At 41.4% G+C, this 25,847-nt stretch overlaps 1 protein-coding gene across 20 annotated transcripts in view; it reads right to left on the bottom strand.

The window, feature by feature from the left end:
• Positions 1-25,847, bottom strand: part of LOC126100822 (protein bric-a-brac 1-like) — a 485,405-nt gene that overhangs the window by 20,618 nt on the left and 438,940 nt on the right. For 17 of the 20 annotated variants that reach the window (XM_049911458.1, XM_049911462.1, XM_049911456.1 and 14 more), the window contains 2 exons: positions 6,845-7,200; positions 5,619-5,817 (listed from right to left, as the gene is read on the bottom strand). In XM_049911458.1, the coding sequence (XP_049767415.1) occupies positions 5,619-5,817; positions 6,845-7,200 (555 nt within the window). Of the gene's footprint in view, positions 1-5,618; positions 5,818-6,844; positions 7,201-10,206; positions 10,325-20,424; positions 20,560-21,083; positions 21,286-25,847 lie in introns of those variants that run through there. The other 3 variants (XM_049911467.1, XM_049911473.1, XM_049911472.1) reach the window with 3 other exon arrangements.

Below are 25,847 nucleotides of genomic sequence, written 5' to 3'. Positions count from 1 at the left end.
GAGGAGAAAGAGGAGGAACACGGGGAGGAGGAGGAGGAGGAGGAGGAGGAGGAGGAGGAGGAGGGGCACAGTACGGGGAGGAGGAGGAGAAAGAGGAGGAACACGGGGAGGAGGAGGAGGAGGAGGAGGAGGAGGAGGAGGAGGAGGGGCACGGGGAGGAGGAGGAGGAGGAGCACGGGGAGGAGGAGGAGGAGGAGGAGGAGGAGGAGGAGCACGGGGAGGAGGAGGAGGAGGAGGAGGAGCACGGGGAGGAGGAGGAGGAGGAGGAGGAGCACGGGGAGGAGGAGGAGGAGGAGCACGGGGGAGGAGGAGGAGGAGCACGGGGGAGGAGGAGGAGGAGCACGGGGGAGGAGGAGGAGGAGCACGGGGGAGGAGGAGGAGGAGCACGGGGGAGGAGGAGGAGGAGCACGGGGGAGGAGGAGGAGGAGCACGGGGGAGGAGGAGGAGGAGGAGGAGCACGGGGGAGGAGGAGGAGGAGGAGGAGGAGGAGGAGGAGGAGCACGGGGGAGGAGGAGGAGCAGGAGCATGGGGGAGGAGGAGGAGCAGGAGCATGGGGGAGGAGGAGGAGCATGGGGGAGGAGGAGGAGCATGGGGGAGGAGGAAGAGCATGGGGGAGGAGGAAGAGCATGGGGGAGGAGGAAGAGCATGGGGGAGGAGGAAGAGCATGGGGGAGGAGGAAGAGCATGGGGGAGGAAACGCAGCCCAGGATGGAAAAATTATCTGCAATAGCTTGGGCCTCCTGGGCACTACACATGAACTCTCGAAACAATCGTCAGACCCTTAGGGGTCTAATTAACTGTTTCTTACACTCCCAGAAAAGTTAAAACAATATTACTAAAACGAATTTCATGACAGTAAATAGTTGCAGCACCAAAATACTTAAATGCTTTATCTCCATTTTTACTGTACTAAAAATATTAGTGTCGACCACCGTCTTAATTTTATACTGTCTTCTGCTTTTCAGCCTTACATCATTCTCAATGGCTCTACAAGAGAAAAACATGAAGGGTATCAGTGAAATATCACTGGTACAATTAAATAAAATATACGTCCTACAAACTGAAGAAGCCATTACATCACTCAGTTTATTATCTACCAAATATTCATCTGGTTCAAGAAGATTGCCAAAAATTATCACTGCAAGGTGGAGTCAATGTATAAAAATATTACCAAAATGTGTACGATCTAGCTCTTCAATAAAATAATTGATTACAACATACATGGAATTTAGTAACCGGTAACGCACATTTACAAATGTTAAAATCAGTATACAGCGCAACCTCACATAGCAAGCTTAATTCGTTCCAGAATCTTAGTATTAGTGCAACACACTCATTACCCGAAACCCTTTATCACATATAAATTAATGTAAAATACAATAATGCGTTCCATGCAGTAAAAGTACTGTAAGTTCCATCTTATTCACACCATTTATTCAAGGACAATTATGTACTTTATTATTCATGATATGTAAATATTTCTTTTTTACTAGGAAGCTAACTGTAGTTTTTTTGTTCCTGCCGATGCCTCAACAGATGGCGAAAATGCGACACAGCATTATTGTCAAATTTGTAGCGCGCATAACCACTGCTTTATAGGGGTGATGATTTTCAATGTATGATGCAACCAATTCCCATGCTTTTATTGCAGCGCAAGATTGCCGCTTTGCTCTTGCCACCTCCACCTCAACTTCTAGCTGTGAAACACACAAACTTCATAAGCTCTTCAGTGGTTATTTATTGGCTGTGATCTTCCACAAGCTTATTGCTGTCATTATTGTCCACTTCTAGTCCTATGCTCTTGGCTAAAGACACAATCTTATTGACTTCAGGCTCCCATAGGTACTGAGTCACAAGCCTAAAAGTCAAAATCGACAACATACTCTAGCCAAAGCTTGGTCTCAGCAGATGTGAGAGTTCCCTAGGTAACCCATTCCCATGCCTTTTCAATCATCTTGACACAGGCAACGATGTTGACGTGATATTTGCAAAATTCTCCGAGAGAGAGAGAGAGAGATTGGTGGCTTCAGTCAACTCAAAGCAACGCTCAAAGAGTGCTTCAGTGTAGAACTTCTTTTAGTTAGAAACAACCTGCAGGCCCATAGGTTGGAGTAACAGAGTTGTGCTGGGAGGCAGAAATTGGGTCTTGATGAATTGAAATTCTTCAAGGAGGTGGTCTTGTAGCCTGGAGAATGGGCAGGAGCATTGTCCAAAACAAGTGAGGCATGGAGGGGCAGATTCATCTCAAGCAAATAGTTTTTCACCAAAGAACCAAACACTTCATTGAACCAATCACAAAAAACATCATGTGTCACCCATGACTTCTTGTTGAAACTCCACATCACATTTAACCTGCTCTTCTCGACTTAACACTTCTTGAAGGTTCACCGAGTTTCTCAGTCGAAAACTAGCAGCAGTTTAATTATCAAATAACTGCTGCATTGGCACATAACAGCAGCATGAGACAGTTTTCCATTGGCTTGTGACTGGGAAATGAATTCTCCTCCGCTGTTATAAAGGTACACTTCGGCGTTTTACCAAAACAGACCTGTCTCCTCACAATTAAAAATCTCCCTCGGAATCTATGAGCATCTGAAGTTGCTGATGAAGCTCTCTGCTGCCTTTGTGTCAGAGCTGGCTGCTTCCTCGTGCCTTGCAATTCTGTGGTATGCTGGTTCTTCTCTCAAACTTCCCAAACCACTATCAGGTTCAACCACTGATGATCCTGCCATCATCTTAATGAGGACGATGAAAATCATTCTTATCTTCTCACAAACAACAGTCTCCTTGCAATTTCTTTTCATTTATCCATATCAGGAGCAATCTTTCATCATCATCCTGAATATGAAACTGTTGTTTAGATACTTTTGTCCCTCCCTTTGAAACATGTCTCTCCTTCATCTTGTCCTTGAGGATAGCGTAAATAGTTTATGTAGACCGATTGTATGTGCTTGATGCATCAGCAATGCTCACACCATGTTTAAGTTTTTCAATGATTTTGTGTTTCATTTCCAAGGCAATTTTCTTTCTCTTATGGTCGTCGTCTAGTGACTATCTTTGGAGACATTTCTACGAAGGTAATTAAAATTTGCACGCACAAAAAACACTGTATGAACCCCAATTTAGAAAAACTGTGTTATCACAAGCTGCACTAAGATTATACCAGAGAGAGCACTAAACCCAGATTGCAGTTCTGAAGACAATATTATTTGTCATTTAAAACGAGACTATCAATAACTGTATCAGTACTTGTGTATTTCAAAACAAACAATTTGCATAAATTCCTACAGTACAGTCATCTGCCATCTTGTCCACTTAATACTTTCATGTGTACAGCAAGTCAGTTTGCACTCAAATATTAAAGTAATATGGACTAGATATTCTGCAGCCGCATTTGGCAGATTCAGTTTCGTTTTACTGAAAAATATGTTATACATATTTTGACGAGTTAACCTCTCCATTTTTTTCTATGTGCATTTAATGTATTTTATCAGTATTTTGTCACTGAATGCTTACTTCTTCCACCTTTACAAGTACATTTTATGTAAGTGCACCAATTTTAGGGCTGAGCTGCATCAGGATAGCATCTTTCAAAACACTATCATACTTCTCATTCAATGTTTCAGTTAAAGGTTTGTCTTACACAAGATAATGCACGAATACGACATGCACTTCTGTGAAAATCTTCAAGTAACTATAAATCGATTGCCTGCAGTATACCGTATTTACTCAAATCTAAGCCGCATTTTTTTTCTAGTTTTTGTAATCTAAAAAACCGCCTGCGGCTTAGAATCGAGTGCAAAGTAAACAAGCTGGAAGACGAGTTTTTTATTCGCCCCGAGTTTCGACCACTGCATTTTCATTTTCATACATTATCCAACGAAGTAAATACAAATTCCGTATTGTTCATCTTTGAATGTAGCAGCATTTCAATGTACTACAAAAATCCGACTGGCAAGACTGTTTGGGATGTTTGTCAATATGGCCAACTCTACATTCTGAATTTTTTCCTACCTGTGAGAAGAGATGGTTGCTAATAGGAACTTTTATGAATTGTGAATCACATGCAGTATTCTCTTCACTATAAGAATAATATGAATATAAACATTTTGCCATGTATTCTTTCGTGTTTGCTGCTATCTCACTTAAATCCTGTCTGCCTAATAACCTACGAAACTAGTGTGAGACAACAGCAAATGCGGAAGAATATATGGTTCAAATGGCTCTGAGCACTATGGGACTTAACTTCTGCGGTCATCAGTCCCCTAGAACTTAGAACTACTTAAACCTAACTAACCTAAGGACATCACATACATCCATGCCCGAGGCAAGATTCGAACCTGCGACCGTAGCGGTCGCGCAGTTCCAGACTGTAGCGCCTAGAACCACTCGGCCACCCCGGCCCGCCGGAAGAATATGCATATCATGTCATATTTATATTCATATTATTCTTATGCCTAGTAGTGACACAATCAGAAATGAAACAAGGCAGTTAACTAGATTTTTAAATATAAGATAACTCTAATTTCTATGCAGCATGTAATGTATAAAAGAGGCGTCTGCAAAGATTTTCAAACGGAGAAAAATTTTAGCTAAACTCTCGTTCAGAACATCTATCATACACAGTCTATTATTTGGTTCTTGTTGATCATTATCAAAGAAAGCAGCAATGTAAGTAACAACAAATAGCAGTCTCTTGCCATTGTTTCGCTAATGAGACAATTTCTCTTTTTTTATTGTAAGCGGCGGTAGCGCGCACAAAAGCAAGCCGTGCCGCAAGCGGCAACAGGTCGTTAACACTCATTGTCAGAATGCAACAAACAATGCATGACACAGCACAATAACGCATTTCAACTTGGAGTGACGTAAACACCTATAACAAAGCGGATGCCATTTATCAGATCAAAGAAAAATAAGCAACCGATTCAAACCAGACGAAGCACGTGAAAAAGGAAGGGTATCTGTATAAATACGAACGGACTGCCTGACGCATAGCAATGGCTACCTGGTAAAACTTAACTGCTAAGCCTACGACTCAAACCAAACTACTGTAGCTGTATCATCATTCAGCGACCTAAATTGTGTCTCATATTACAACAGACCAACTTTGTTTCGATTTGGAGGTGCGGCCTAAAACTTTTCTCTCCCCTTGAGTTTCGAGTCTCAAATTTCATGTGCGGCTTAGATTCAGGAAAATTTTTTTTCCTCGATTTCAAGTCTCATTTTTCAGGTGCGGCTTAGATTCGAGTAAATACGGTATGCAGACACAAATCCAACTGAACATGTTTGGGACCAACTGACTAGCAATTCATTGCCACATGAATACACACATACTGAGTGATTTCTAATGAGTCACTGTCAATGACCAAGGCACACTCGAGCAGCAGCATCTCGACAAAAATGTGGGCAGCATGCCAAAAAGGATCCATGTGTTACAATGCATGGGGCAATGTTATCCAGCAGCAAATTTTGTTTTCAAAAATGATTCCTTGAAAAAAAAAATTGTGTTTATTTTGGTACTTATTTCACAGTAAAGTTAGTTTTCTGTTTCATAAAGTTAATTGCTTTATTGCCAACACAAACCTCTGCAATAACCATTTAATAGAGGCAAGGAAATACCTTTGATTTGGAGAGCCTCCGCAGCAGCAAGCAATGAGGGTAACTTGTCTTGACCAACATTGACTTCTCCCCTATACATGAAGTCAACAAGTGCCTGCACTTCCCAATAACGCAGATCCTTCATCAGTACGATTGGGTGCTGGCATGGGTTTTCACTTAACAGTCCCTCAAAGTACGAACTGCAAGCTGACAAGATGACCTGTAGAGGAAAAAAGCTTATCAATTTGTTGAACCCAAAAATTATGATTTAGTGTGAGTAGCTTCTGAACTATCATTCCACATTCTAATCAGAGATGCTTTAAAATGTATTTAAATTATCAAATCGTTCCCATTACAAGTATAAGGCACAATCAAAAAGCATCTGTCTGAAGGCCATATAGTCCACAAGGAGAATGCTGACCAGGAAAAATCGCTGTGAGCAGTGAGGTAATCATTCTACCAACACACCAGGTTGAAGATATCCATTTGGTAAAACGGCAGCATCCTGCTGCGTAAAGAAGTCCGTAACTGCCTGCTACACATCTCTGTCCACAAGGAATTGTTGACCCTTCAAAGCCTTGTTTAAGGGACCGAAGGCATCATAATCTAATGGGAAGAGATCAGAACAACTATACGGCAGGTGCTTCGATGTCTCCCACTTGAGATGGAGTAACTTCAGAGTCGAGACATTTGTGATACAGAGGCATGCATCAGCATATAGCGGCAGCAACCCTCCTGAGCGCACCATCTGACAATGGCGGTTTTAGACATACGTGCTGCCCCAGACAGATTCTGCATTCTTTAATGGATGTCTACTGATGTTCATCCTTCGGTAGCCAAGGAAAGAATAACAGCACATTGGTCCTGTTTGGACACATTTAGTAATACCGTCGCCATAGTTCTCACACACACACACACACACACACACACACACACACACACACACACACACACACACAGCGCCAAAACATGACGGCTACACTAATTCCTTGCCTAATGTTAGTACTTAAATACCCACATCAGAGACATGCTACACTGGATAATGCTGCAGTAATTCCCTGAGACAGAAACTTTTTGAACCCCCCTTATAGCTTTAACTTCTCAACTGTTTCACTGGGTTCAGATAAATGGTCAGTTACTGTGAGGTTAATTATCCAACATAATGAAATTTTTAATTAAACTGTCGGTGCCGTCGCACAATTTCCCCCTAAACCTCCTACAATAATGTGAGGAATGTAAGAAAATACCTTGTGACATTTTATGCTGCGCCCTTCACACGCCAGCGTCACATCAACAAACTGCTCATTGGTCAGCAAGCTGGGGAAAGTGGCTTGCATGTTTGAGTGATAGCTGTTCCAACGCAGGCAAACCTCCGGAGGGGCCACTTGTGGCGACTGTGGTGGGGACGGGCTCACTGCACGCCGAGGTGGGCCTGTAGCCTTGTTGGCACCATGCTGCTGCATTGTGCCTGGCTGCCCAACTTGCTTCTTAAGCATTGCCATCTGTTGCCCAACCGACTGCTTCGCAGGCTGCTGACCACCTCCACCTGCACCGCCTCCCCCTCCTCCTGGTCCTCCACTCGTCCCTGGCATCTGCTGCGGAACTGTAAATATTGGAAATAAAACATTCTTGTGGCTTTGTGTACGTAAGGTTCATTTCGATAAATAAAAAGTCGTTCTCAAGTTATCAGATCACAGTAACAAGAAATAACCATTAACGAGAAAAGAAAAAATTTCCAGTTATTATTCATTAGTAAGAACTATGTACAATAAATTATGTAAGAAACAGCTTCAAAATGCGTGTACAAGAACAGAGTCAACTGTCAGTTGCTAAATTAAGCAGATGATTAAAGCATTAAAATTGTGGAGGGGTGGGGGGCAAAGTACTTTCTTAGGGTCTAAAGAGTGTGATGTGTGGTTTATTCGTTTTGACAAGTAGCTATCTTATCAACATGCTTCACACTGCACAAACCAATGTGTAGACTCCGGCTTTGTTATCTGAGTAGAAAGTACAGATTTTTGTCTGTTTACCCCAACAGCAACGGTTCACCATTATAATCAATAATTTCCAGCGGTCTGTTCAAATATCCTGCTTCGCAAGTAACCACTTTGTATGGATGACAATAATAATACTGAATTTAGCTATCTGATCAGTCTAGAACAGAGAACATTATCACATCAGGCTGCAGAAAGAGATTAACAGTGGGCACAGATTGTTTTATGCCTGTGCACGTGCTTACGTAATGCCTGTACTAAACTTACTCAAAAATGACTCTGTCCATGTTATATTCTATTATGAAATAACATTATCAATAACCTTACACAACGAAGAGTGGTCTCATGACCAGTCAAATTTTCATGGGTACCATCACATAAGCAATATGGAATTAACTGATATATTGCCGAGAAGTGTACTGTACCCTGTACAGTACAGATTACATCCTACAAAGCTCAGTCTCAGAAACTTCAAATACTGGAGGTATTTGCCAGTAATAGGTTATAATTTTGACATACTGTTCTGATGATTAAATTAAGGGCCAATGCCTTGGATTAAGTCTCAGGAGTGTTCTGTAACTGTTTTATAAGAAGTTTGTATATTACTTATTTCCAACGCTTATTTTCTTCTCCCTTGAGGACACACTGAATTTCTATCCTCATTTGGAATTCCTGGCAAGTAAACCTCCGTAAAACAATACTTTGTTTTTCTTTTCTCCCCAGCCACAATGAATCACTATAAAGCGATTTCTGTAATGAAAATTGAAGAAATTGTAAATGACCACAATTTCATGGCTGCTTCTGATGGTCAGGATGGAGATGAAGCGAATGAGACCACTGACATCATCAACCTCCCTACAGATCACGTAGATGAGATGTCTGTCTGTGATAAAACATTTGAAGATAATCTTTCAGCTGATGTGCCAGGTACCTTGGAAGTTTATACTTATGAAGATAAACAGGATGAGGAAAATGCACACCACCCCAAGAAGAAAATCACTTCTAATCAGACAACAGAATATGCAGCCTACAACAAAACCTACCTTGATATGGCAGAAAGTGAACACCACAAATGCAATTTGGTGGCAATGTCGGTAGCTGAGTGCTTTGAAAAAAAAATTTTTTTTATGAACAAGTACTGAACTTTTATTACCAGTCAAAGCATCCAATATGCTACGCAGAACAATAATCATAGCTTTGAGTTATCCGGTGTGGAGCAACATGTCTAAAAATCCTTTATGTATTCATTGGATACCATGCTTTCCCACAGGATCAGCAATATTGCAATGAAGGCCAGGACTTTGGTATAAAAAGCATACAACAGTGTATGAGCCACAACAGATATCTGGAAATAAAGTGCTGCCTTCACTTAATCGATAACGCATTTGAACAGAATCACAGCTGATGAAAGGAAAACTTGAAATTTGTCCCTTGATGGCCTTGGTGAATGAGAATTTAATGAAATTTAAAGTTCATTCTTATAGCGGGAGCAATAACGAGCAAATTGCTTGATATTCCTGACACCATTATCTGAAAGAATTTATTCCCACAAAACCAGGTAAGATATGGATTCAAACAGTGGGCCATGTGTTGTTCCAAATTAGTTGATTTTATTTTATGATGTTCTATGAAGAAAAATTGAAAGGATTCAGGTGGTGTTTAAGTCTTGGGACTTGCTCTTAAGCCATCTTTTTTCTGCAACTTCCTGAACTTCACAAAATCTTGTCAAGAATGACAACAGACAATTTAAAGAGTTTCATGTAAAAGTAAATCTGTTGTGCGCTAATGTATTGCAAAAACAAACACCTGGCTGCCTAAACAATATTTTTGTCCACCCAAATCATCACACTACAATTTGTATTTCAGTAACAGAAATAATGACAGATGCTTGAAAATTATATGCTAATGTTCAATGTGCATTCCAAAGAGTGCATGACAAGCAATTTTGCCATATGTGGTTTATATGCTCTTATTACTTAGCATCTAGGCCCTACCTGTCATTGTGTATGTACACTGTATTGGTGCTTACAAGTCTTGTAACAGGGTTGATTAAGACCTATCATTCAGAAGGACGTAAGCAAACCAACTAAAATGCTCCATAAATGACTGACTGATGGAAAACTGCCACAGGAGTTTATCACAATGAGCAACTGATTGAAGGAATTTTGCATTACAGCAATTTTATGATATAACGTGTACTGTAAAATAAAGAGAGGCTATCAATTTAGGATATCACAGTTAACTGTTTAAAAATTACCTGCGAAGTCTTGGGGAACAATCATGAGATGAGACGACTCTCTCTCAAGATATAACTTGTCTTGCAATATTGTTCTGAAGACTATAGTACAACTGCAAGTGTTATTATTAAGGAATAATCCTTTTACCACTGGCAATGCATTAGGTTGTAGGTACTGCTAGTTAGTACACACAAGGATAGTAATACATTCAAACTTCCTGTAACTGTGTATTCATTGTAAGCAATTATTAAAGTTTAAATCAAGGATTAAATACTTTACAGTCTGCTTTCTAGCCCTGATATGATTAGCTGTCTCCCATTCACACTTATTCAGAGCATCAACTCAAGAGTGCACTGTTTATGACAACATACTACTAACAGCACAGCTGGGACCAATCTGCTGAGCTGCGTAGGTCATGCTTCATCGCGGAGAGCTGCTCATGTTCGTGAATGTGCCTGCGCCAAACGTGTCTTTCCAGGTTGGCGGCGTGGTTTCCCTAAGTACAAACAAGTTGTTTAATAAGGAAAGATCTCGTGCAGCACGAGTGTTACTTCAGTTCAGGGTGAAAATAAGAAACAACTTTTCAAATGATTATGTTGGAATATTTGGTCAAAGGGGTAGGCACAGTAGGAATTAAGGAAAGGTGAAATTTAGATACCTGTATGTATGACAACTCAGTTTTGTGTAACTAGGAGAAAATTAGAAAGGGTATGAAAGGTAAGCCCGAATCTACATGCGATGGAAAAAATATGGGCTGGGAAGACGGAAAATTAGTGCTCTATGTCCTACTAACAATGATATCAGCAGTGACAAGAAACAAGTGTGACTTCAACATTGCAATTTGTTTCTTGTATGTTTCTTCGCCAATAATTTCAAATTCTGCTCTTGCTATACTTCAGTACGCAGAGAGTACATTGGAAAAAAGTGTGGAAATTTTCCAGTCGTAAGACTTGCTGCAAATATATGCATCTCTCATTATTATTATTATTATTATTATTGTCAAACAGTGCAACTTTCAGTTAACATCACTTCTTGGTATCCTCACAAAAATAATGAAAATATGATTTTAGGACTGCTATTAAAATTCAAGACACCACAAAAGTAGATTACATAGTGTGTTCGGAAATTCCTGTTACGAGGGGAGTGAATAAGAATCCATGCCCAAAAACAAAAATTCTGTCCTATGACTCTTTCTTTTCAGATGTTTAAGTCATCCACTTCTACTTTATGAATTGAATTAGGCATGACAATATGATTAATAGGTAACAATCTGAATGGACATAACAAAAACATCTATTTATCACTTAAGCACATTGGCTTGTACGAACACTTAAAATATTACATGTTTATATTATTCCAAAACAAAGTGGAATCTTGCATATTGTACACGCAGAACGGTACTGATGCATTACAACAGTGGCTCGATGTGGCGAGCACTGACACTGTTAAGACATTGTACATAGAAAGCAGATTATCGTAGACACACACTAATCCACATGGTCTCTCTTCAATCTCTAGTGGAGTGTCCAGAACTCTTGTCAGCAGGCATCATCATGCTGAAACCAAATTTCCTGATGTACATTCAGTGCACAGCTTCCAAGAACTGGTCCACCATGTTTTGTAGGAAGATCAAGTGCAAGGAGGTTCGGCCTAATCACATGACCATCCAGAATACCTGCCCACAAACTGATAGCAAACCAGTGATGAAATCCCTGAACACATGTGGCATGAGGGTTTAATTTGCCCAGAAAGTGCTGTTTCGCGAATTCAGAACACAGTCTCCAGTGAACTTACATTCATTTACTATATTGCAGATACACAGGTCTCGCAGCAAGGCAGACATTAATCGACATAGGGGACCATCTTGACGTAGCAATTGTAATCCTACCTACACTACTGCATATCATGACAAACAACTCTTGATCCTTTACTCTTTCCCTCGGCAGACATTGACACGTTACACATCTGAAATGAAACCGTCACAGGATGGTAATGGCATATTTCCAGATAAGAGTTCCTATTCAAAATATTATCTACTCACTCCCTCTACAAGTCCTGAAAGTTCGTAACAGGCAATTCCAAATAGCCTGTATGTAGCATAATTGGTTTAAATATCATGCTCTTATTCCTTGCACCCACTGAAACATTAACAGTTTAAAATATTCACATCTCCCTAGACTTCGACCTCTTAAAACCCACTCAAAAACGCAAGCACACTTAGCCTTGAACCAGTAAGAAGTGAGCTGAAAACAAAAGTGAGTAGTACATATTAACTACAAGAACAACAACAGGATATTCTTATGTAACTTATAAACACAAGAAAAATTTAACCAAAGTCATATTCGTTTCATAAATAAAAGCATCCTTCGGCAAGTGTTAAATTGTTCCAGTGGTTCCTAGGGATGTCGTTACACTGAAATGTATTAGGTAATACTAACACAACTTCCAATACTTTTCACTACGATCTCATAAAGTGTCAAATCATGCTTTGGCAGTTCAGCTACTTAAGACAAACTCATTAACATGATACGGTTCAGAAACATTTTTCAAGTCTTTTAAAGTATGAACACTGTGATATGGGAGATGTTCTCAAAATAGAATTAAACAGGCAAAAGGGAAGAACTGCAACATTTCTCCGAACTGCATCAGTATCAGTGTGTGTCTGCTTATCGTATACATGCTAATGTTCTTGCAAAATAATTGTGTTGTGTGTCTAATAATGACCACACTGAAGGAAAAATGCTTCAACAAACTGAATACTATATAAAACAATAAATGAAGTGTGTGTTAAACGGTGTGACACACACACACACACACACACACACACACACACACACACACACACACACACACACACAGAGAGAGAGAGAGAGAGAGAGAGAGAGAGAGAGAGAGAGCAATTAAAACTGCAATGATAGCACAGGTAATAAGTGGCTACCGGTAGCATAAGCACAAGCTAAAGCAGTAATGTGACACTTGCTTAGTTAAGGAGCAAATGCACGACATGTAGAACAAGTTTTTCTGGGCAAGGCTTTCCAGTTGAGCCCAGTTTACTCAGCTTTGTAATTGTTTTCAAGGGTCAGCATTGTAACCTTGAAAGAATCAGCAGACTACTTATCTCCATGTATTTGAAACTCTCGAATACCGTGTCTTGACTAGGCAGTGCTTGCTTTAAAATTTGACAGCTGTCAAGATCATTATTAAACTGAATTGGCTTTTCACACTGAATGGGGCCAGGGATATGTTCTCCTTGTGACATTTCCCTGTAAACAACTTGTCAACATTATCATCTTTATCAGTATTCATGGAGAGATTCTTTGTTTTACAACTTGTTACTCCATACTTGGTTGCAGATTCACCATCTTCTAACCTTTTATATTTATCTCTCATAGAATGGACAAAACATTTATGTGCATGCATTTTAATCCCACTTTACAAGGCAAAGCTGACTCAAGTTATCATAACAGAGTGCAAATTACAATAGTCAGTACCAGTGCAACTAGTGGATGGGGTTGGTGGCGAGTGAGTGTCAGACAATAGCAGGCGCAGGACGGCACTGCGAGCAAGAAATAGTTTGGTTAGGCAGTAGTGCAGTTAACCATCATTTGGATAATACTCTACAGTAGTTGCTGTTGAGTATATTCCTCTGCTCAGCTTGCTAGTAATGCTTGCACTATCTGCAAGAATGGATGATTCCCCTTCATAATTCAAATAAGGCAGTAAATGATTAACACAGAGTAAGAACAGCAATGGGCAGCAATGGACCCACTGCAATTTGCCCCATGGAGATGATGTAGCATCCCTACTTTTGTTACTAGAACATACCAGCCAAACCTTTTCGATAATGGTCCTTAAACATTAACTAAACCAAGCATATGCTACATTATTCTCACATCAAAATGTAATATGTGGAAAAATTAAGAATGACAGAATCATATGCCTTCTCTAAGTTGCAGGATGTCATTAGTGATATTTTAACAATAAAATTTTTTAAAGTACCTAACGTAAATAACTGCCTCAGTCGACTAGTCTTTTTGAAAATCCAACTGTCAATGAATAAGTATACCATTACTAGAAACATGTATGACAACTACTAATGACTAAATTTTGGACTATATGTATTAACAATACTGAACACACGAACCCTTTATGTAAATTATTTGTTACTTTCCTTACTCAACAATATCTAAAAACACTTCCTCTACCACAGATCAATAAGTACACTAGAGTTTGTTGACAAATGAATGCCACAGCAGGTAGGAAGGGAACTGTTCTATAGTGTGACATGTGCAATAGGACTTAACTCGTGGATGCTGACAACTTTAAGTAACACCTTCAAATCATCCTTTCGATGTAAATGATTCCTGGTACCTTGCCACATTCGGGGCATCTCATGGTGAGCCACTATGACTTGTCTCGTTTTAATAAGAATTGAACAATCACAAAAGATGACTGGTTGAAGTTATTTCTGAAAACATTTATTTCTCATAGCTGCATTGTGCCACCACAGCCATAATGGACAAAAGTTTTATTTCACCATCTAGCCAGGTAACAGGACCAAAGACACATACAGAAAATTTAATCCAGTGGGGTAGTTCAGAGTCAATCGATTTTGAATATTACCTACCCAGGGACACTTCGTTGAACCACCATAAATACTTGGATGGAGAAGCCAAAGTTTATTAGTTGTTCACTACAGTTTTTGTACCTCCCATACAAAAATCCATACAGATCACTAATTACCCCGTCAAAGTGCCAATTTGATATTTTACAATGATGTCAGCCATGTCAGTCTATGATTAGTGGAAAACTATACTACAGAAAGATAAGTAGATAAGTCACCATTTAACATTGTTGCCAAAAATATTGATGATTACTTAACCAAGTTACTTCAAATTTTTTAACAATACTCAGTTAAACATTAGAGAGGGGGAGGAGGTGATGCACAGACAGTGGGAGAGTGGGGGGCAAAGTATTGTCAGGTTCGCTAAATGAGGAAAAAAGCTCAGCTATACATTTTTGTGTGTGTGTGTTCTGTTCATGTGTACTGACATGTTGTTTATGTTACCATAAAACAGTTATAATTATTCAGGTGAATGTTCATAAATGATAGAACAGTGTTTGTTTACAGTTATCTCTACTGGCAAATCCATTCCTACTTCATAATGTGATTAGTTTCCATTTACTCCTGGCGTAATATGGTAAATATAGACTGAAAACAGTGCATGAATCTTTTACAAAAAAAAAAAAATGGAAACATTTTACTTTTGTAACAATCGATGAAATTTAGATCGGTGCATATATTACTATCAACAATGCACCTCTTTCAAAAATTTGTGCTGGCCAAAGAAAAATCCCCGTTTCAATGCAAAATCTTTTCTGAACAAGTTCAGTCACACTATTATTATTATTAGCGTCACTGAGTAATTGTTCACTTGTTACACTACTGACAAATGCTAGTGAGCTAGTAGCAACAGATGGTGGTACTTGTGTCCACTTTATTTCCACCACATTAATGGATCATCTATTAGAGGAAGTCTTTCCTTTTTGTACTCCAGTAGGTTTGGGTGTAGCATCAAAAGCAGATTGTCTTTTTCGTTAGTTGTTGAATTTCATTCATACTTAACATTAATTCTAACATTTGTAACAATGTTCCTAATTGTGATTCTGTGATTAAGCCACAACTTATTGAAGGCTGATTTTCAATTTTAAATTGGCACCTTTTATTTCTAGTAGGCTTGCAATCATCTTGATGGGGGGTTACCTTCAGAGTCTCTGATTTTATTGAATTTAGCACGTTAAAATTCAGGAGCAAGTAAGAAACACGTATTTTTTTGTTTTCTTCGAAAAAAAATTCCTACCCCGAGATACAGGCCTCCAAAAATGGCACTGCAAATACCATATTAAAGATGCAAATTTCAGAAATATTTTTAAAATGCTGTATATCTGTAACAATTCTAGATATTGTGTTAGAGGTTTTTTTTATTTGAAAGATAATTGCTTTATGATTACAATGGTGTCCTCTGTTTGGACATGTCTGTCAAAGTTCTTTAACTGTCACCTTTTGAATTTTTTTTATAATTTACAGACTCTTTTTTTCAAAAATGCCAATGCAGAAAAGTTAAGATTTTTTCTGTTGATTAGTACCATGTAGATATGTAGTACTACATTCTCTGTAATAGAGAGCTTCCACTTTGTTTACTGAAGAGGCTTCTAAGAAATCTGAGATCATACAGTGAGTTCTGTGCTTCCATAAGGAATTTGCCAGTGTGTTTCATGTAAAGGACTGTTTGAAATGTCTTCAGACTGGGGCCACAGGAGAGTGAAGTGTGCTGACTATTTGCATATCCATAACTGAGCGATATATATAAGACAAACCAACAGACTTTGTTCAGGTTCTCATTTGACGAATGCCAGGAATTTTTCACAAATATCATTTCAGCTGCCGATTTTGTGTATCCTACAGTGAAAAGGTCCAAGTTTTAAACTATTATTTCAGAGACATTTTCAAAGAAAACAATTTTGAACCATGTTCCAGCAGTATCAAAGTACATGGAAAACAAATCAAGAAATTTGAGGTCTGTAAAAGGAGTCTTTGGAAGAGCAGATCCACATTATGGTCATCCTGTAGAAACAGCTCAAGTTCAAATAGTGCAGTCATTTTATCTGGGAGATATATGGGACTGTTCTCGCCAGAGTGCTACCAAAAGGGGCACAATAACAGTAGCAGTTGAAGATCAAAAAGTTGTGAAAGTGAAGAGGTACATGACTCGCAGCATTAAAGAAACTTTTGTAATTTATAAGAGCAACTATCCAACTTCACATATTGGAAGACCAAAATTGTATGCACTCAACTTGAGAAGAGGGATGTTTGTGGCATGTGTGTGCGACTGACTGGTGTATTGCAGAGTTTATAGACACTAGTTATGAGTTAAACTTGTAGTGAACTTTATGCTACTACATGGACCAGAGCTGCTGGATATAGATTTCCAGCTGAACGACAGCAACAATGCCACCAGTGCTCACTTCCTGTTCACAATGTTTTGAAGTTTGCAAGTGCTCCAGTTCCTATTGGTTCGACAGGAAGGCATCACTGTGTATCAAAGGAAAATTCTGAAGCAGTGGAACACATTTTTAGTTCATGGCTGGCTAATTTCAGTACAAAACAGTGCACACAAGTTGTACAAATTGGAACATCTTAAGTCTTTGGACCTTTCACATACATTTTGGAACCATTTAAAACGTCTGAAAAATGAGTCTTACTCATCTTTCAAAACTAAAATTAAGTTAAAGAGGGCTACATTTTGATTTTTATGGGCCTTTTATGTGACAATGTGGTAATAAAACAGGTTTTATGTATGGGAAAAATTTCAATTGTTTATAAAACCAGTTCAGTGGAAGACGACCTTTTCAGGGAATGTAGAACTATATGGTACTAATCAACAGAAAAAAAAAATTATGTAGTGGCATTTTTGAAAAAAAAAATTATTATAAAAAGTTCAGAATGCTATAATGAAAGAACTTTGACAGGTAAGTCCAAATGGAGGATGTCTTTGTAATCATAAAGCAATTATCTTTCAAATAAAAGAAACTCTAACAAAACATTTAGAACTTCCAGAGATACAGCATTCTAATTTTTTTCCAAAATTCTCATCTTCAGAATGTCCTCTCTGGAGCGCTGTATCTCTTGAGCAGAAATTGTCTTTTGACAAAACAAAAATGTGATCCTTACTTAGACCATTTTAATTCAGTAACATCCGAGACTATGGAGGTAAGATTGTTTCCTTGCCTGCCTGAACTAATATGGACTACGCCAGACACTAAACACTCGCCATTTACTACATGTGCACGCTATCTTGGTAACTTTGGAATATCGTATCTGATAGTATTGCACAATTCACATCGTAAAAGGCAGACAACTGCAATGCTTTACCCTGTTAGATCCGCTATCATGAACAATACAATGCACTAATTGGTGATTATGCCCTATTCTTTAAGTATCGTTTCAAATTTTGTTGACAATATTTTAAAATACCATGAGAAGTCAAAGAGCCATGAAGTTGCAGAATGTGAATCACACCATATGTCAGTCGTGCAAGATTTTTTTTTTTCCAAATTCAAATAAATTTGATTTTTCTTGCCAGCTTATAGTACAAGTTATCAAACGAATCTTCTTTCTTTCGTTGGTGCATTGTCTCACGGTTTCGCAGGGTCAGCATTGTTAGGAACGGATAGACAAAGTTAATTTTAAGGTGTGGCCAAACTGCCCTTCGCGCAGCCCCCCCCCCCCCCCCCCCCCCCGCGCGGCTCAGGACGGAAATAGTGAAACCCAGCTGTCTGCGTCGAGTGCAATCCATGGAATATTTCGAACGTATTCAGATGTCTGCGAAACCGCCTAAAAGCCACATTCAGGCTGGGATTCGATCCGTGGCCGGCGCGCCTACCCGAGTCCAGGAAGCGACGCATTAGCGCTCTCGGCTAACCTGGGCGGGTACAAGTTTCAACTTTTATTTTGGAAAAGCAGCATTCATTGCTCTGCAAAACCCGATACCCTCGACAAAATTACACGATAAGGTCTGGTGGGCAACCACACGATCCATTTGTTGAGGCTTTAGGTCTGAGGAATCCTAATAACCATTTACTTGCAGGCTTTGCGCCCGCGGCGGACAGAGCTCACTCTATAACATAGTAATAATCGAACTATATTTTTAGTACGCTGTCGCAACACTATAATTATGGCTTAAGAGGGTGGGGGAACGGCAGCGGCTGTACCCTTACTAAATGCCTGCAATTTATCTGGGTGTTTCGTTTTCAAACGGCTTTTCATAGTCGAAGTACCTGACAGGCAATATTTAATTGGATTTAAGGTAGGTTAGATATTATCTGTAATTTTTTTTTTTTTTTTGTAACTACGTTTCACAAAAACATTCGCTCATTCCACACAACTGTAAATTGAGTATTCAATTAAGTAGTACGAACTTTATTATAATAACCATAAAAGAATCAAAAAGAAGCCTAAGGCGTACCTGCTTTTTCCTTCTCCGCCACTAGATACACATGACAAACTTACAGTCGTCACCGTTTATAATTAAATACTCCCAAACAGATATTTTCTGTAGCGACGACACTTTTCATAAATTATCAAGCAATTACCAGATACTTTTCATTCGAAACATACAACAATTCGTAACACATCAACTAGTTCAGTCAACCTCTGTATCTCACCGTTCTGAAAGACTTCTATTCGTACACACACACACACACACACACACACACACACACACACACACACACACACCTTGTCATTCAAAACTTTTCTGTCTTCGGGTGCACAGCTTTTATCTTAATGAAATGAAACAGTCTCTTGCAGACGTCAAAATTACACCGTCAAGAAGCGTCGGAGAAGCCTTGGCATCCTAGTGCAATACAGTCAATCTAGAAATAAAACAACCTGAATCTTCTGCAAAGGGCTACGTATAATAAACAGTTGTTGCACTGACGCACGTTGTTACCTTGCACCACATTCAAGGCAATTTAACCAAGTCTAGGAGTTCTATCTGCCTGAATTTTTGACTGAAAAAACTTTCAGACTGCATAGCAGACGTACTGGGATCACTTTCCTGAGAATTTTCACACCGCTGACCCGAAGATGAGGTAAGTGTTAGTGTAAAAACCTATATTGTGTGTTGCAGCTCTGCTGGAAAGTAACTATCGTAGATAGATCGATATTTCGTAAGCAATTTTTTTTTCTTTTTCAAATTTGTTATAGAATCTTTAGAATCTTCTCTGGATATGATTGTGGCATAATTGACACTTTGCTCTGTCTCCTGGTTCTTCTCTGAAGAAAGCCCACAGTCTGCTTCTTTTCCTTTCCATAATAGCACTACACAATGAGCAATTTACTTTTTACGCTTACAGTCACCCCAAATCAAATTTAACTGAACTGATAACTGTAAAACACATAGGTAGGCCAGAGAGAGAGAGAGAGAGTGTTCCCGCAGCAGCTGCTCACGACATGACGCACGAAAGATATCTCCCAATAAAAAGGAAGCAGAGTGTGACACAAACTGCACACGGAAAATAGAACATGGCGACTCACAATAATTCGGTTTTCTCCACAAAGAATAAGAAACTAGAGGAATATAAAAACAAACGACTAGATGCAAACTGAGCACTTCAGGTGAGAAAGGAGGGGGAGGGGGGCAGAATGGTGTAAGGAGTGAGACTGGCCGATACTAGTCACAATCGAAAAGTCTAACAATGGCAAATTTTGATTATAATATACTGTAAATATCGGTTGAATAGCCATACATAACCGTAAAAGTATATGCTTAATTTCAGTATAACTTCTTGTTATAATTAAAACTCTCTGACGATGCATCAACAGAAACATATTCCGAACCATGGCAGGTGACAGCTTCAAAGCACAAACTTCCGCTAAAAACGAGTTTCCGCCGCCTTAATTCAGTAGCTATGTGCTCTACTCACAAGAACCTAATCAGTTTTCACTGCAAGCAGTATCATACAAGTTCACAGCAGAGCTGCTGCCATCTTCGTGCATACAATTCCGGCGCGTCAAACATGATGTGACATTACCTTAAGGATCTTGTTACAGCCACCGATCTGGCAGGCTGACCTATTCGTTCTACCGTCATAGAGGAAGAACTGCCGTACAGGGTTCCTCCTAAGACGGCCCATTGCACTTTCACACAGTCCCCGGATACAATGGCTACCGGAAGAAAACGCAGTGCGTTAACGAATCGTTGCGCAGATGCGTCGCGTCATACCACGCGCACAGAAGCAACGGCGCATGCGCGAGGTCTGCGCCGCACCGAAACAAAAATGAAACCGGTATCCGGCAGCGAGTGGTGGTGGGGACCGTAGGGTACTCCCATGCGGTATTGAGCCACGGGAGGCGGCAGAGGGATGGGAAAGCGAGAGTGATGAGCGCATAGGGTACAGAAAGTGAACGCTGCTACTGGTCCTGCTGAGAGCACAGCCGTCGTAAATTATCCTGCGCTGCTTTTCACGTCTGCGCGTTTGGCGTCCTTCGTCCTCGACTGTTTATGGAGACTGTTTTCTACCACCTGCCGACGTTTCGGCTAAGAGAAGCTGACAGGGCGTGGCATACCAAGGTAATCGCGGCAACAGCGCGGCGGCGGCGTTGTCGTCGTCCGGGGGCGGGGCATGGCGCGACGCGCGTGCGGTCGATACCGGTAGCGCCTGCTACTGCCGCCGCCGGCGACGCTACTCACGTTTGATGCTCGCCTTGTCGATGCGTCCGTACTCGTCGCGTTGCGGCTTGAAGCCGAAGTGGCGGCCGATGTGCACGCGAAGGTTGGTGGTGCCGTGGTAGACCATGACGCGGCCGCAGTGGTCGCAGCGCACGTGCGTATCCGACAGGCGCGTGCAGAAATTCCACACGTCCGACACCATGGTACTCTACGAGCCCGTCCTTTCGCGTGGCGTGCCCAACCTCGACTCTGTCCGGCGGGTGGGTACCGCGGCAGCCGCCTCGGGCGGTTGTGGACGCGCGGAGGGGAGGGGGAAACGCCCGCCGGGGCAAATGGGGGAACAAGTCGAGTGCCGCAAGGGGGGCGACTCCACCAGCTACGGGGACGCCTCGCCACAGGCATCCTCAACACTGCCTCCTGCCAGGAACAGTATACAATTTAATACCACGAGTACACAGTCTTGTCGCAGTCTACCATTCACAATACGATTCTGGCGGACACCGCCTATCTGTATTAAGTAACTAGCAATGACAGCATAGTAGCTCACACACCCTCCACAGCATGACCAAAACACCTCTCACCGCCTGCAACCAAACTCCGCAACTAACAGCAGATCTTTAATTTTATCTTGACACTCCAAACAACACGCCAGTAAGCCGTACTGTATTACACTATCATATTTCTTTGACAAAGATCTTTGACGTGGCGCTAAAAAGGAGTATTACACTGTCTTCAAATTTTTCATCAAATTTCAAGACGGCGGACAACTTGTTATGCGCTGCAGTTGCTAGCACCAAAATTCGCCCATTTAGGGTAAGACAAACGTAACTACATTTTTGCCTCTCTCTGATTTGTTAGTGCCATAATGTACACGCAAACAAGACCTACGTTACGATTAAACAAGTCTTACGTGGTTTCCGTTGTTGTCAAATATCTACATTTTACGAAAAACAGTGTAAGTATCAGACAGACGGAAGAACTGGTCCTTTTTCAGACCACAGAACGCAGGGTCTATTTGTGAAACAGAACAGCTCTTACGTTTCTCTGATCCTAGAACTGTTGCTTTTCCACTACTACTCTTTAGACGCATTGTCGCTGTCGCTCTTTGACAGTAAGGAAACGCGACTTCCTGGCAAGGAAGATAAATACTTTAGTTGTGATTGGGTTTACAAGCAAGTAGGAGCGCTATGGAGTCCAGAGGAAGGAGGATGGTGAAAATGTGGGAGTTTGGTTGCCATTTATAGACGGGACCACGTCGGGACACTCAGAGATGGAGGTGAAGAAATGAAGTAAACCATTTTATGTAATTCAATTTTTTTTAGAACACAATTTCATGGGACTTGTAGCGGCAGGTGTAGTTGCTACACCATATTTTTTAGAAGATTTCATACCTTTCAGAATTTTTTTCCTTTTTACGTATTTATAAAACTCGATGTTAGTCATCTTGTTGTTCAACTGGCACCAAGTCTGATTCCACAGTCCTTGGCAGCAGTCTATTTCTTTCATCGATCCAATGGGCTCACATCAGCGGAAATACTCTTTCCACAGTGGCGATGTGTGCGGGAATAGAAGGAAAATATTCCATTTATTTAAGTAGTTTGCATTTGTGTTCAGGATTTTCGGTTTCCTAAAGAACGTAAATTAACCTTTCTTCCACGAAGTTTTGATACTTCCAATCTTCCGAGTCACTCTTAGTTTCTAAGAAGCTCTTCATATATTAAACAGGTACATAAAAGTGTCGTCAATCACCAACCCAACATGGAGCTTCAGGTAACGTAATCCGATCAAATACTTGGCATTTATTGAAAGAAAATAACCTCCATTTCTCTACGTAATCGAATGGTATAGTATAGGAAGCCACTGTCTCTTCCTCAGATTTCGAAATCTAATTATATCTTTGTTAGGATTCTTATTCATTGATTTGTTCAAATTCATCTTGGTTTGCTTCCCAGTAAAACTGGCAGCCTTCCTTTCATCGAGATATCTGAGTGTCGATTACTGTAGTTCGTATTTCAACTAGCTTTATTCTTCTCCACGCTTTTTACATTTTTTAAAACAAATCAAACGCTGGCTGCACAAACACGAACTACACTCCTGGAAATGGAAAAAAGAACACATTGACACCGGTGTGTCAGACCCACCATACTTGCTCCGGACACTGCGAGAGGGCTGTACAAGCAATGATCACACGCACGGCACAGCGGACACACCAGGAACCGCGGTGTTGGCCGTCGAATGGCGCTAGCTGCGCAGCATTTGTGCACCGCCGCCGTCAGTGTCAGCCAGTTTGCCGTGGCATACGGAGCTCCATCGCAGTCTTTAACACTGGTAGCATGCCGCGACAGTGTGGACGTGAACCGTATGTGCAGTTGACGGACTTTGAGCGAGGGCGTATAGTGGGCATGCGGGAGGCCGGGTGGACGTACCGCCGAATTGCTCAACACGTGGGGCGTGAGGTCTCCACAGTACATCGATGTTGTCGCCAGTGGTCGGCGGAAGGTGCACGTGCCCGTCGACCTGGGACCGGACCGCAGCGACGCACGGATGCACGCCAACACCGTAGGATCCTACGCAGTGCCGTAGGGGACCGCACCGCCACTTCCCAGCAAATTAGGGACACTGTTGCTCCTGGGGTATCGGCGAGGACCATTCGCAACCGTCTCCATGAAGCTGGGCTACGGTCCCGCACACCGTTAAGCCGTCTTCCGCTCACGCCCCAACATCGTGCAGCCCGCCTCCAGTGGTGTCGCGACAGGCGTGAATGGAGGGACCAATGGAGACGTGTCGTCTTCAGCGATGAGAGTCGCTTCTGCCTTGGTGCCAATGATGGTCGTATGCGTGTTTGGCGCCGTGCAGGTGAGCGCCACAATCAGGACTGCATACGACCGAGGCACACAGGGCCAACACCCGGCATCATGGTGTGGGGAGCGATCTCCTACACTGGCCGTACACCACTGGTGATCGTCGAGGGGACACTGAATAGTGCACGGTACATCCAAACCGTCATCGAACCCATCGTTCTACCATTCCTAGACCGCCAAGGGAACTTGCTGTTCCAACAGGACAATGCACGTCCGCATGTATCCCGTGCCACCCAACGTGCTCTAGAAGGTGTAAGTCAACTACCCTGGCCAGCAAGATCTCCGGATCTGTCCCCCATTGAGCATGTTTGGGACTGGATGAAGCGTCGTCTCACGCGGTCTGCACGTCCAGCACGAACGCTGGTCCAACTGAGGCGCCAGGTGGAAATGGCATGGCAAGCCGTTCCACAGGACTACATCCAGCATCTCTACGATCGTCTCCATGGGAGAATAGCAGCCTGCATTGCTGCGAAAGGTGGATATACACTGTACTAGTGCCGACATTGTGCATGCTCTGTTGCCTGTGTATGTGCCTGTGGTTCTGTCAGTGTGATCATGTGATGTATCTGACCCCAGGAATGTATCAATAAAGTTTCCCCTTCCTGGGACAATGAATTCACGGTGTTCTTATTTCAATTTCCAGGAGTGTATATTTCACTCATCGGAATAATGAAAAAAATCTGAAATGATTTAGTTGGCCTGATTGCGTCAAAAACAAAACAGTTTTAACGGAACCCAGAGCTTCCTAGTAATTCTATCAACTGCAGATTAACGACAGCCATCTTGTTTTTGAGTGAGATAGAGTCTGATGAGCGACAACGTCTAAGCAGAGCTCTTTCAACTGCTCTGTCCCTATCGTGTAGATTGAAAAATTATTAGATATTTTCATGACGAGTATTTCTACATTGACAGTTAAGACTCCAGCAGTGCTATATATTTATATTGATCTCCTGCTTACATGTCCGAAAGAACAGACACCATATCCATATAAATATATAGTTCTGGCGATACCGGCCATGACCTTCTTCTTCTTCTTCTTCTTCGTGGATGCACACACATTCCCCGAACTCTTACGGGACTTGGAAGACCGTCTTCCACGAGTAATGAGTGTGTAGGGGTGGGACACTACGAATGTAGTGTGTGGACATACAAGGTGAGAATGTGAGTCTCGCGGGAGGCGTGCGCGAGATAGTCCCTGCAGTCGCACTATCCTCTGTGCTCTCGGTGGCTCAGATGGGAGCGTCTGCAAGTAAGCAGGAGATCCCAGGTTCGAGTCCCGGTCGGGGCACACATTTTCACCTGTCCCCGTTGATCTATATCAACGCCCGTGCGCAGCTGACGGTATTAATGTAATTCTAATTTCGTCCAGCAGTTCTGGCTATAGTATTGTGGAGACTACAGAGAGAGAGAGCAGCCAGTGTCTTCTGCATTCTTTCCTAGTAGTTCTTTCATTTGATGAAACACATTCCGATTCCGCTGGCTACGTCGATGAAGCCCTCCGAAGTTGGTACTGATACTGTCTAAAAAAAAAAAAAGTGATTAATTTATGTCATGGAATTTGCAGTTGTTGTGAAGTATCTAGACAAATCTTTGCAATTGTCTCCGATGTTTCGTTATTTGTCGAATCTAACTTCAACAGCTTATGCTGGATTCAGTCAGTTTCGGTAAAGTACTGAACAACTAAAGGAAGCATCTTTTCTGCTTTGTGGTCCGATGCGTCGGTGCCTAGCAGTAAAATGAAACTTCTTGCAACTGTTTTATGCATTCTGACACGGATTATGGTGCGGGAATAGTTTTAACGATCGCTGTAGCTTTGTTCCTGGCTCTAGGCTACTTGAGGCGACTTGGCCGTCAGGATACATTGAGGAGGCATACAGTTTCACGGTACAGTCTTCGAAAAGCACACGTCACTATACATTTCATG

The sequence above is a fragment of the Schistocerca cancellata genome, chromosome 9, assembly GCF_023864275.1.
Source record: "Schistocerca cancellata isolate TAMUIC-IGC-003103 chromosome 9, iqSchCanc2.1, whole genome shotgun sequence".
NCBI classification, from domain to species: Eukaryota; Metazoa; Arthropoda; class Insecta; order Orthoptera; family Acrididae; genus Schistocerca; species Schistocerca cancellata.
The sequence above is the reverse complement of the archived record's forward strand: the minus strand, read 5'-3'. Positions and strand labels throughout refer to the sequence as shown.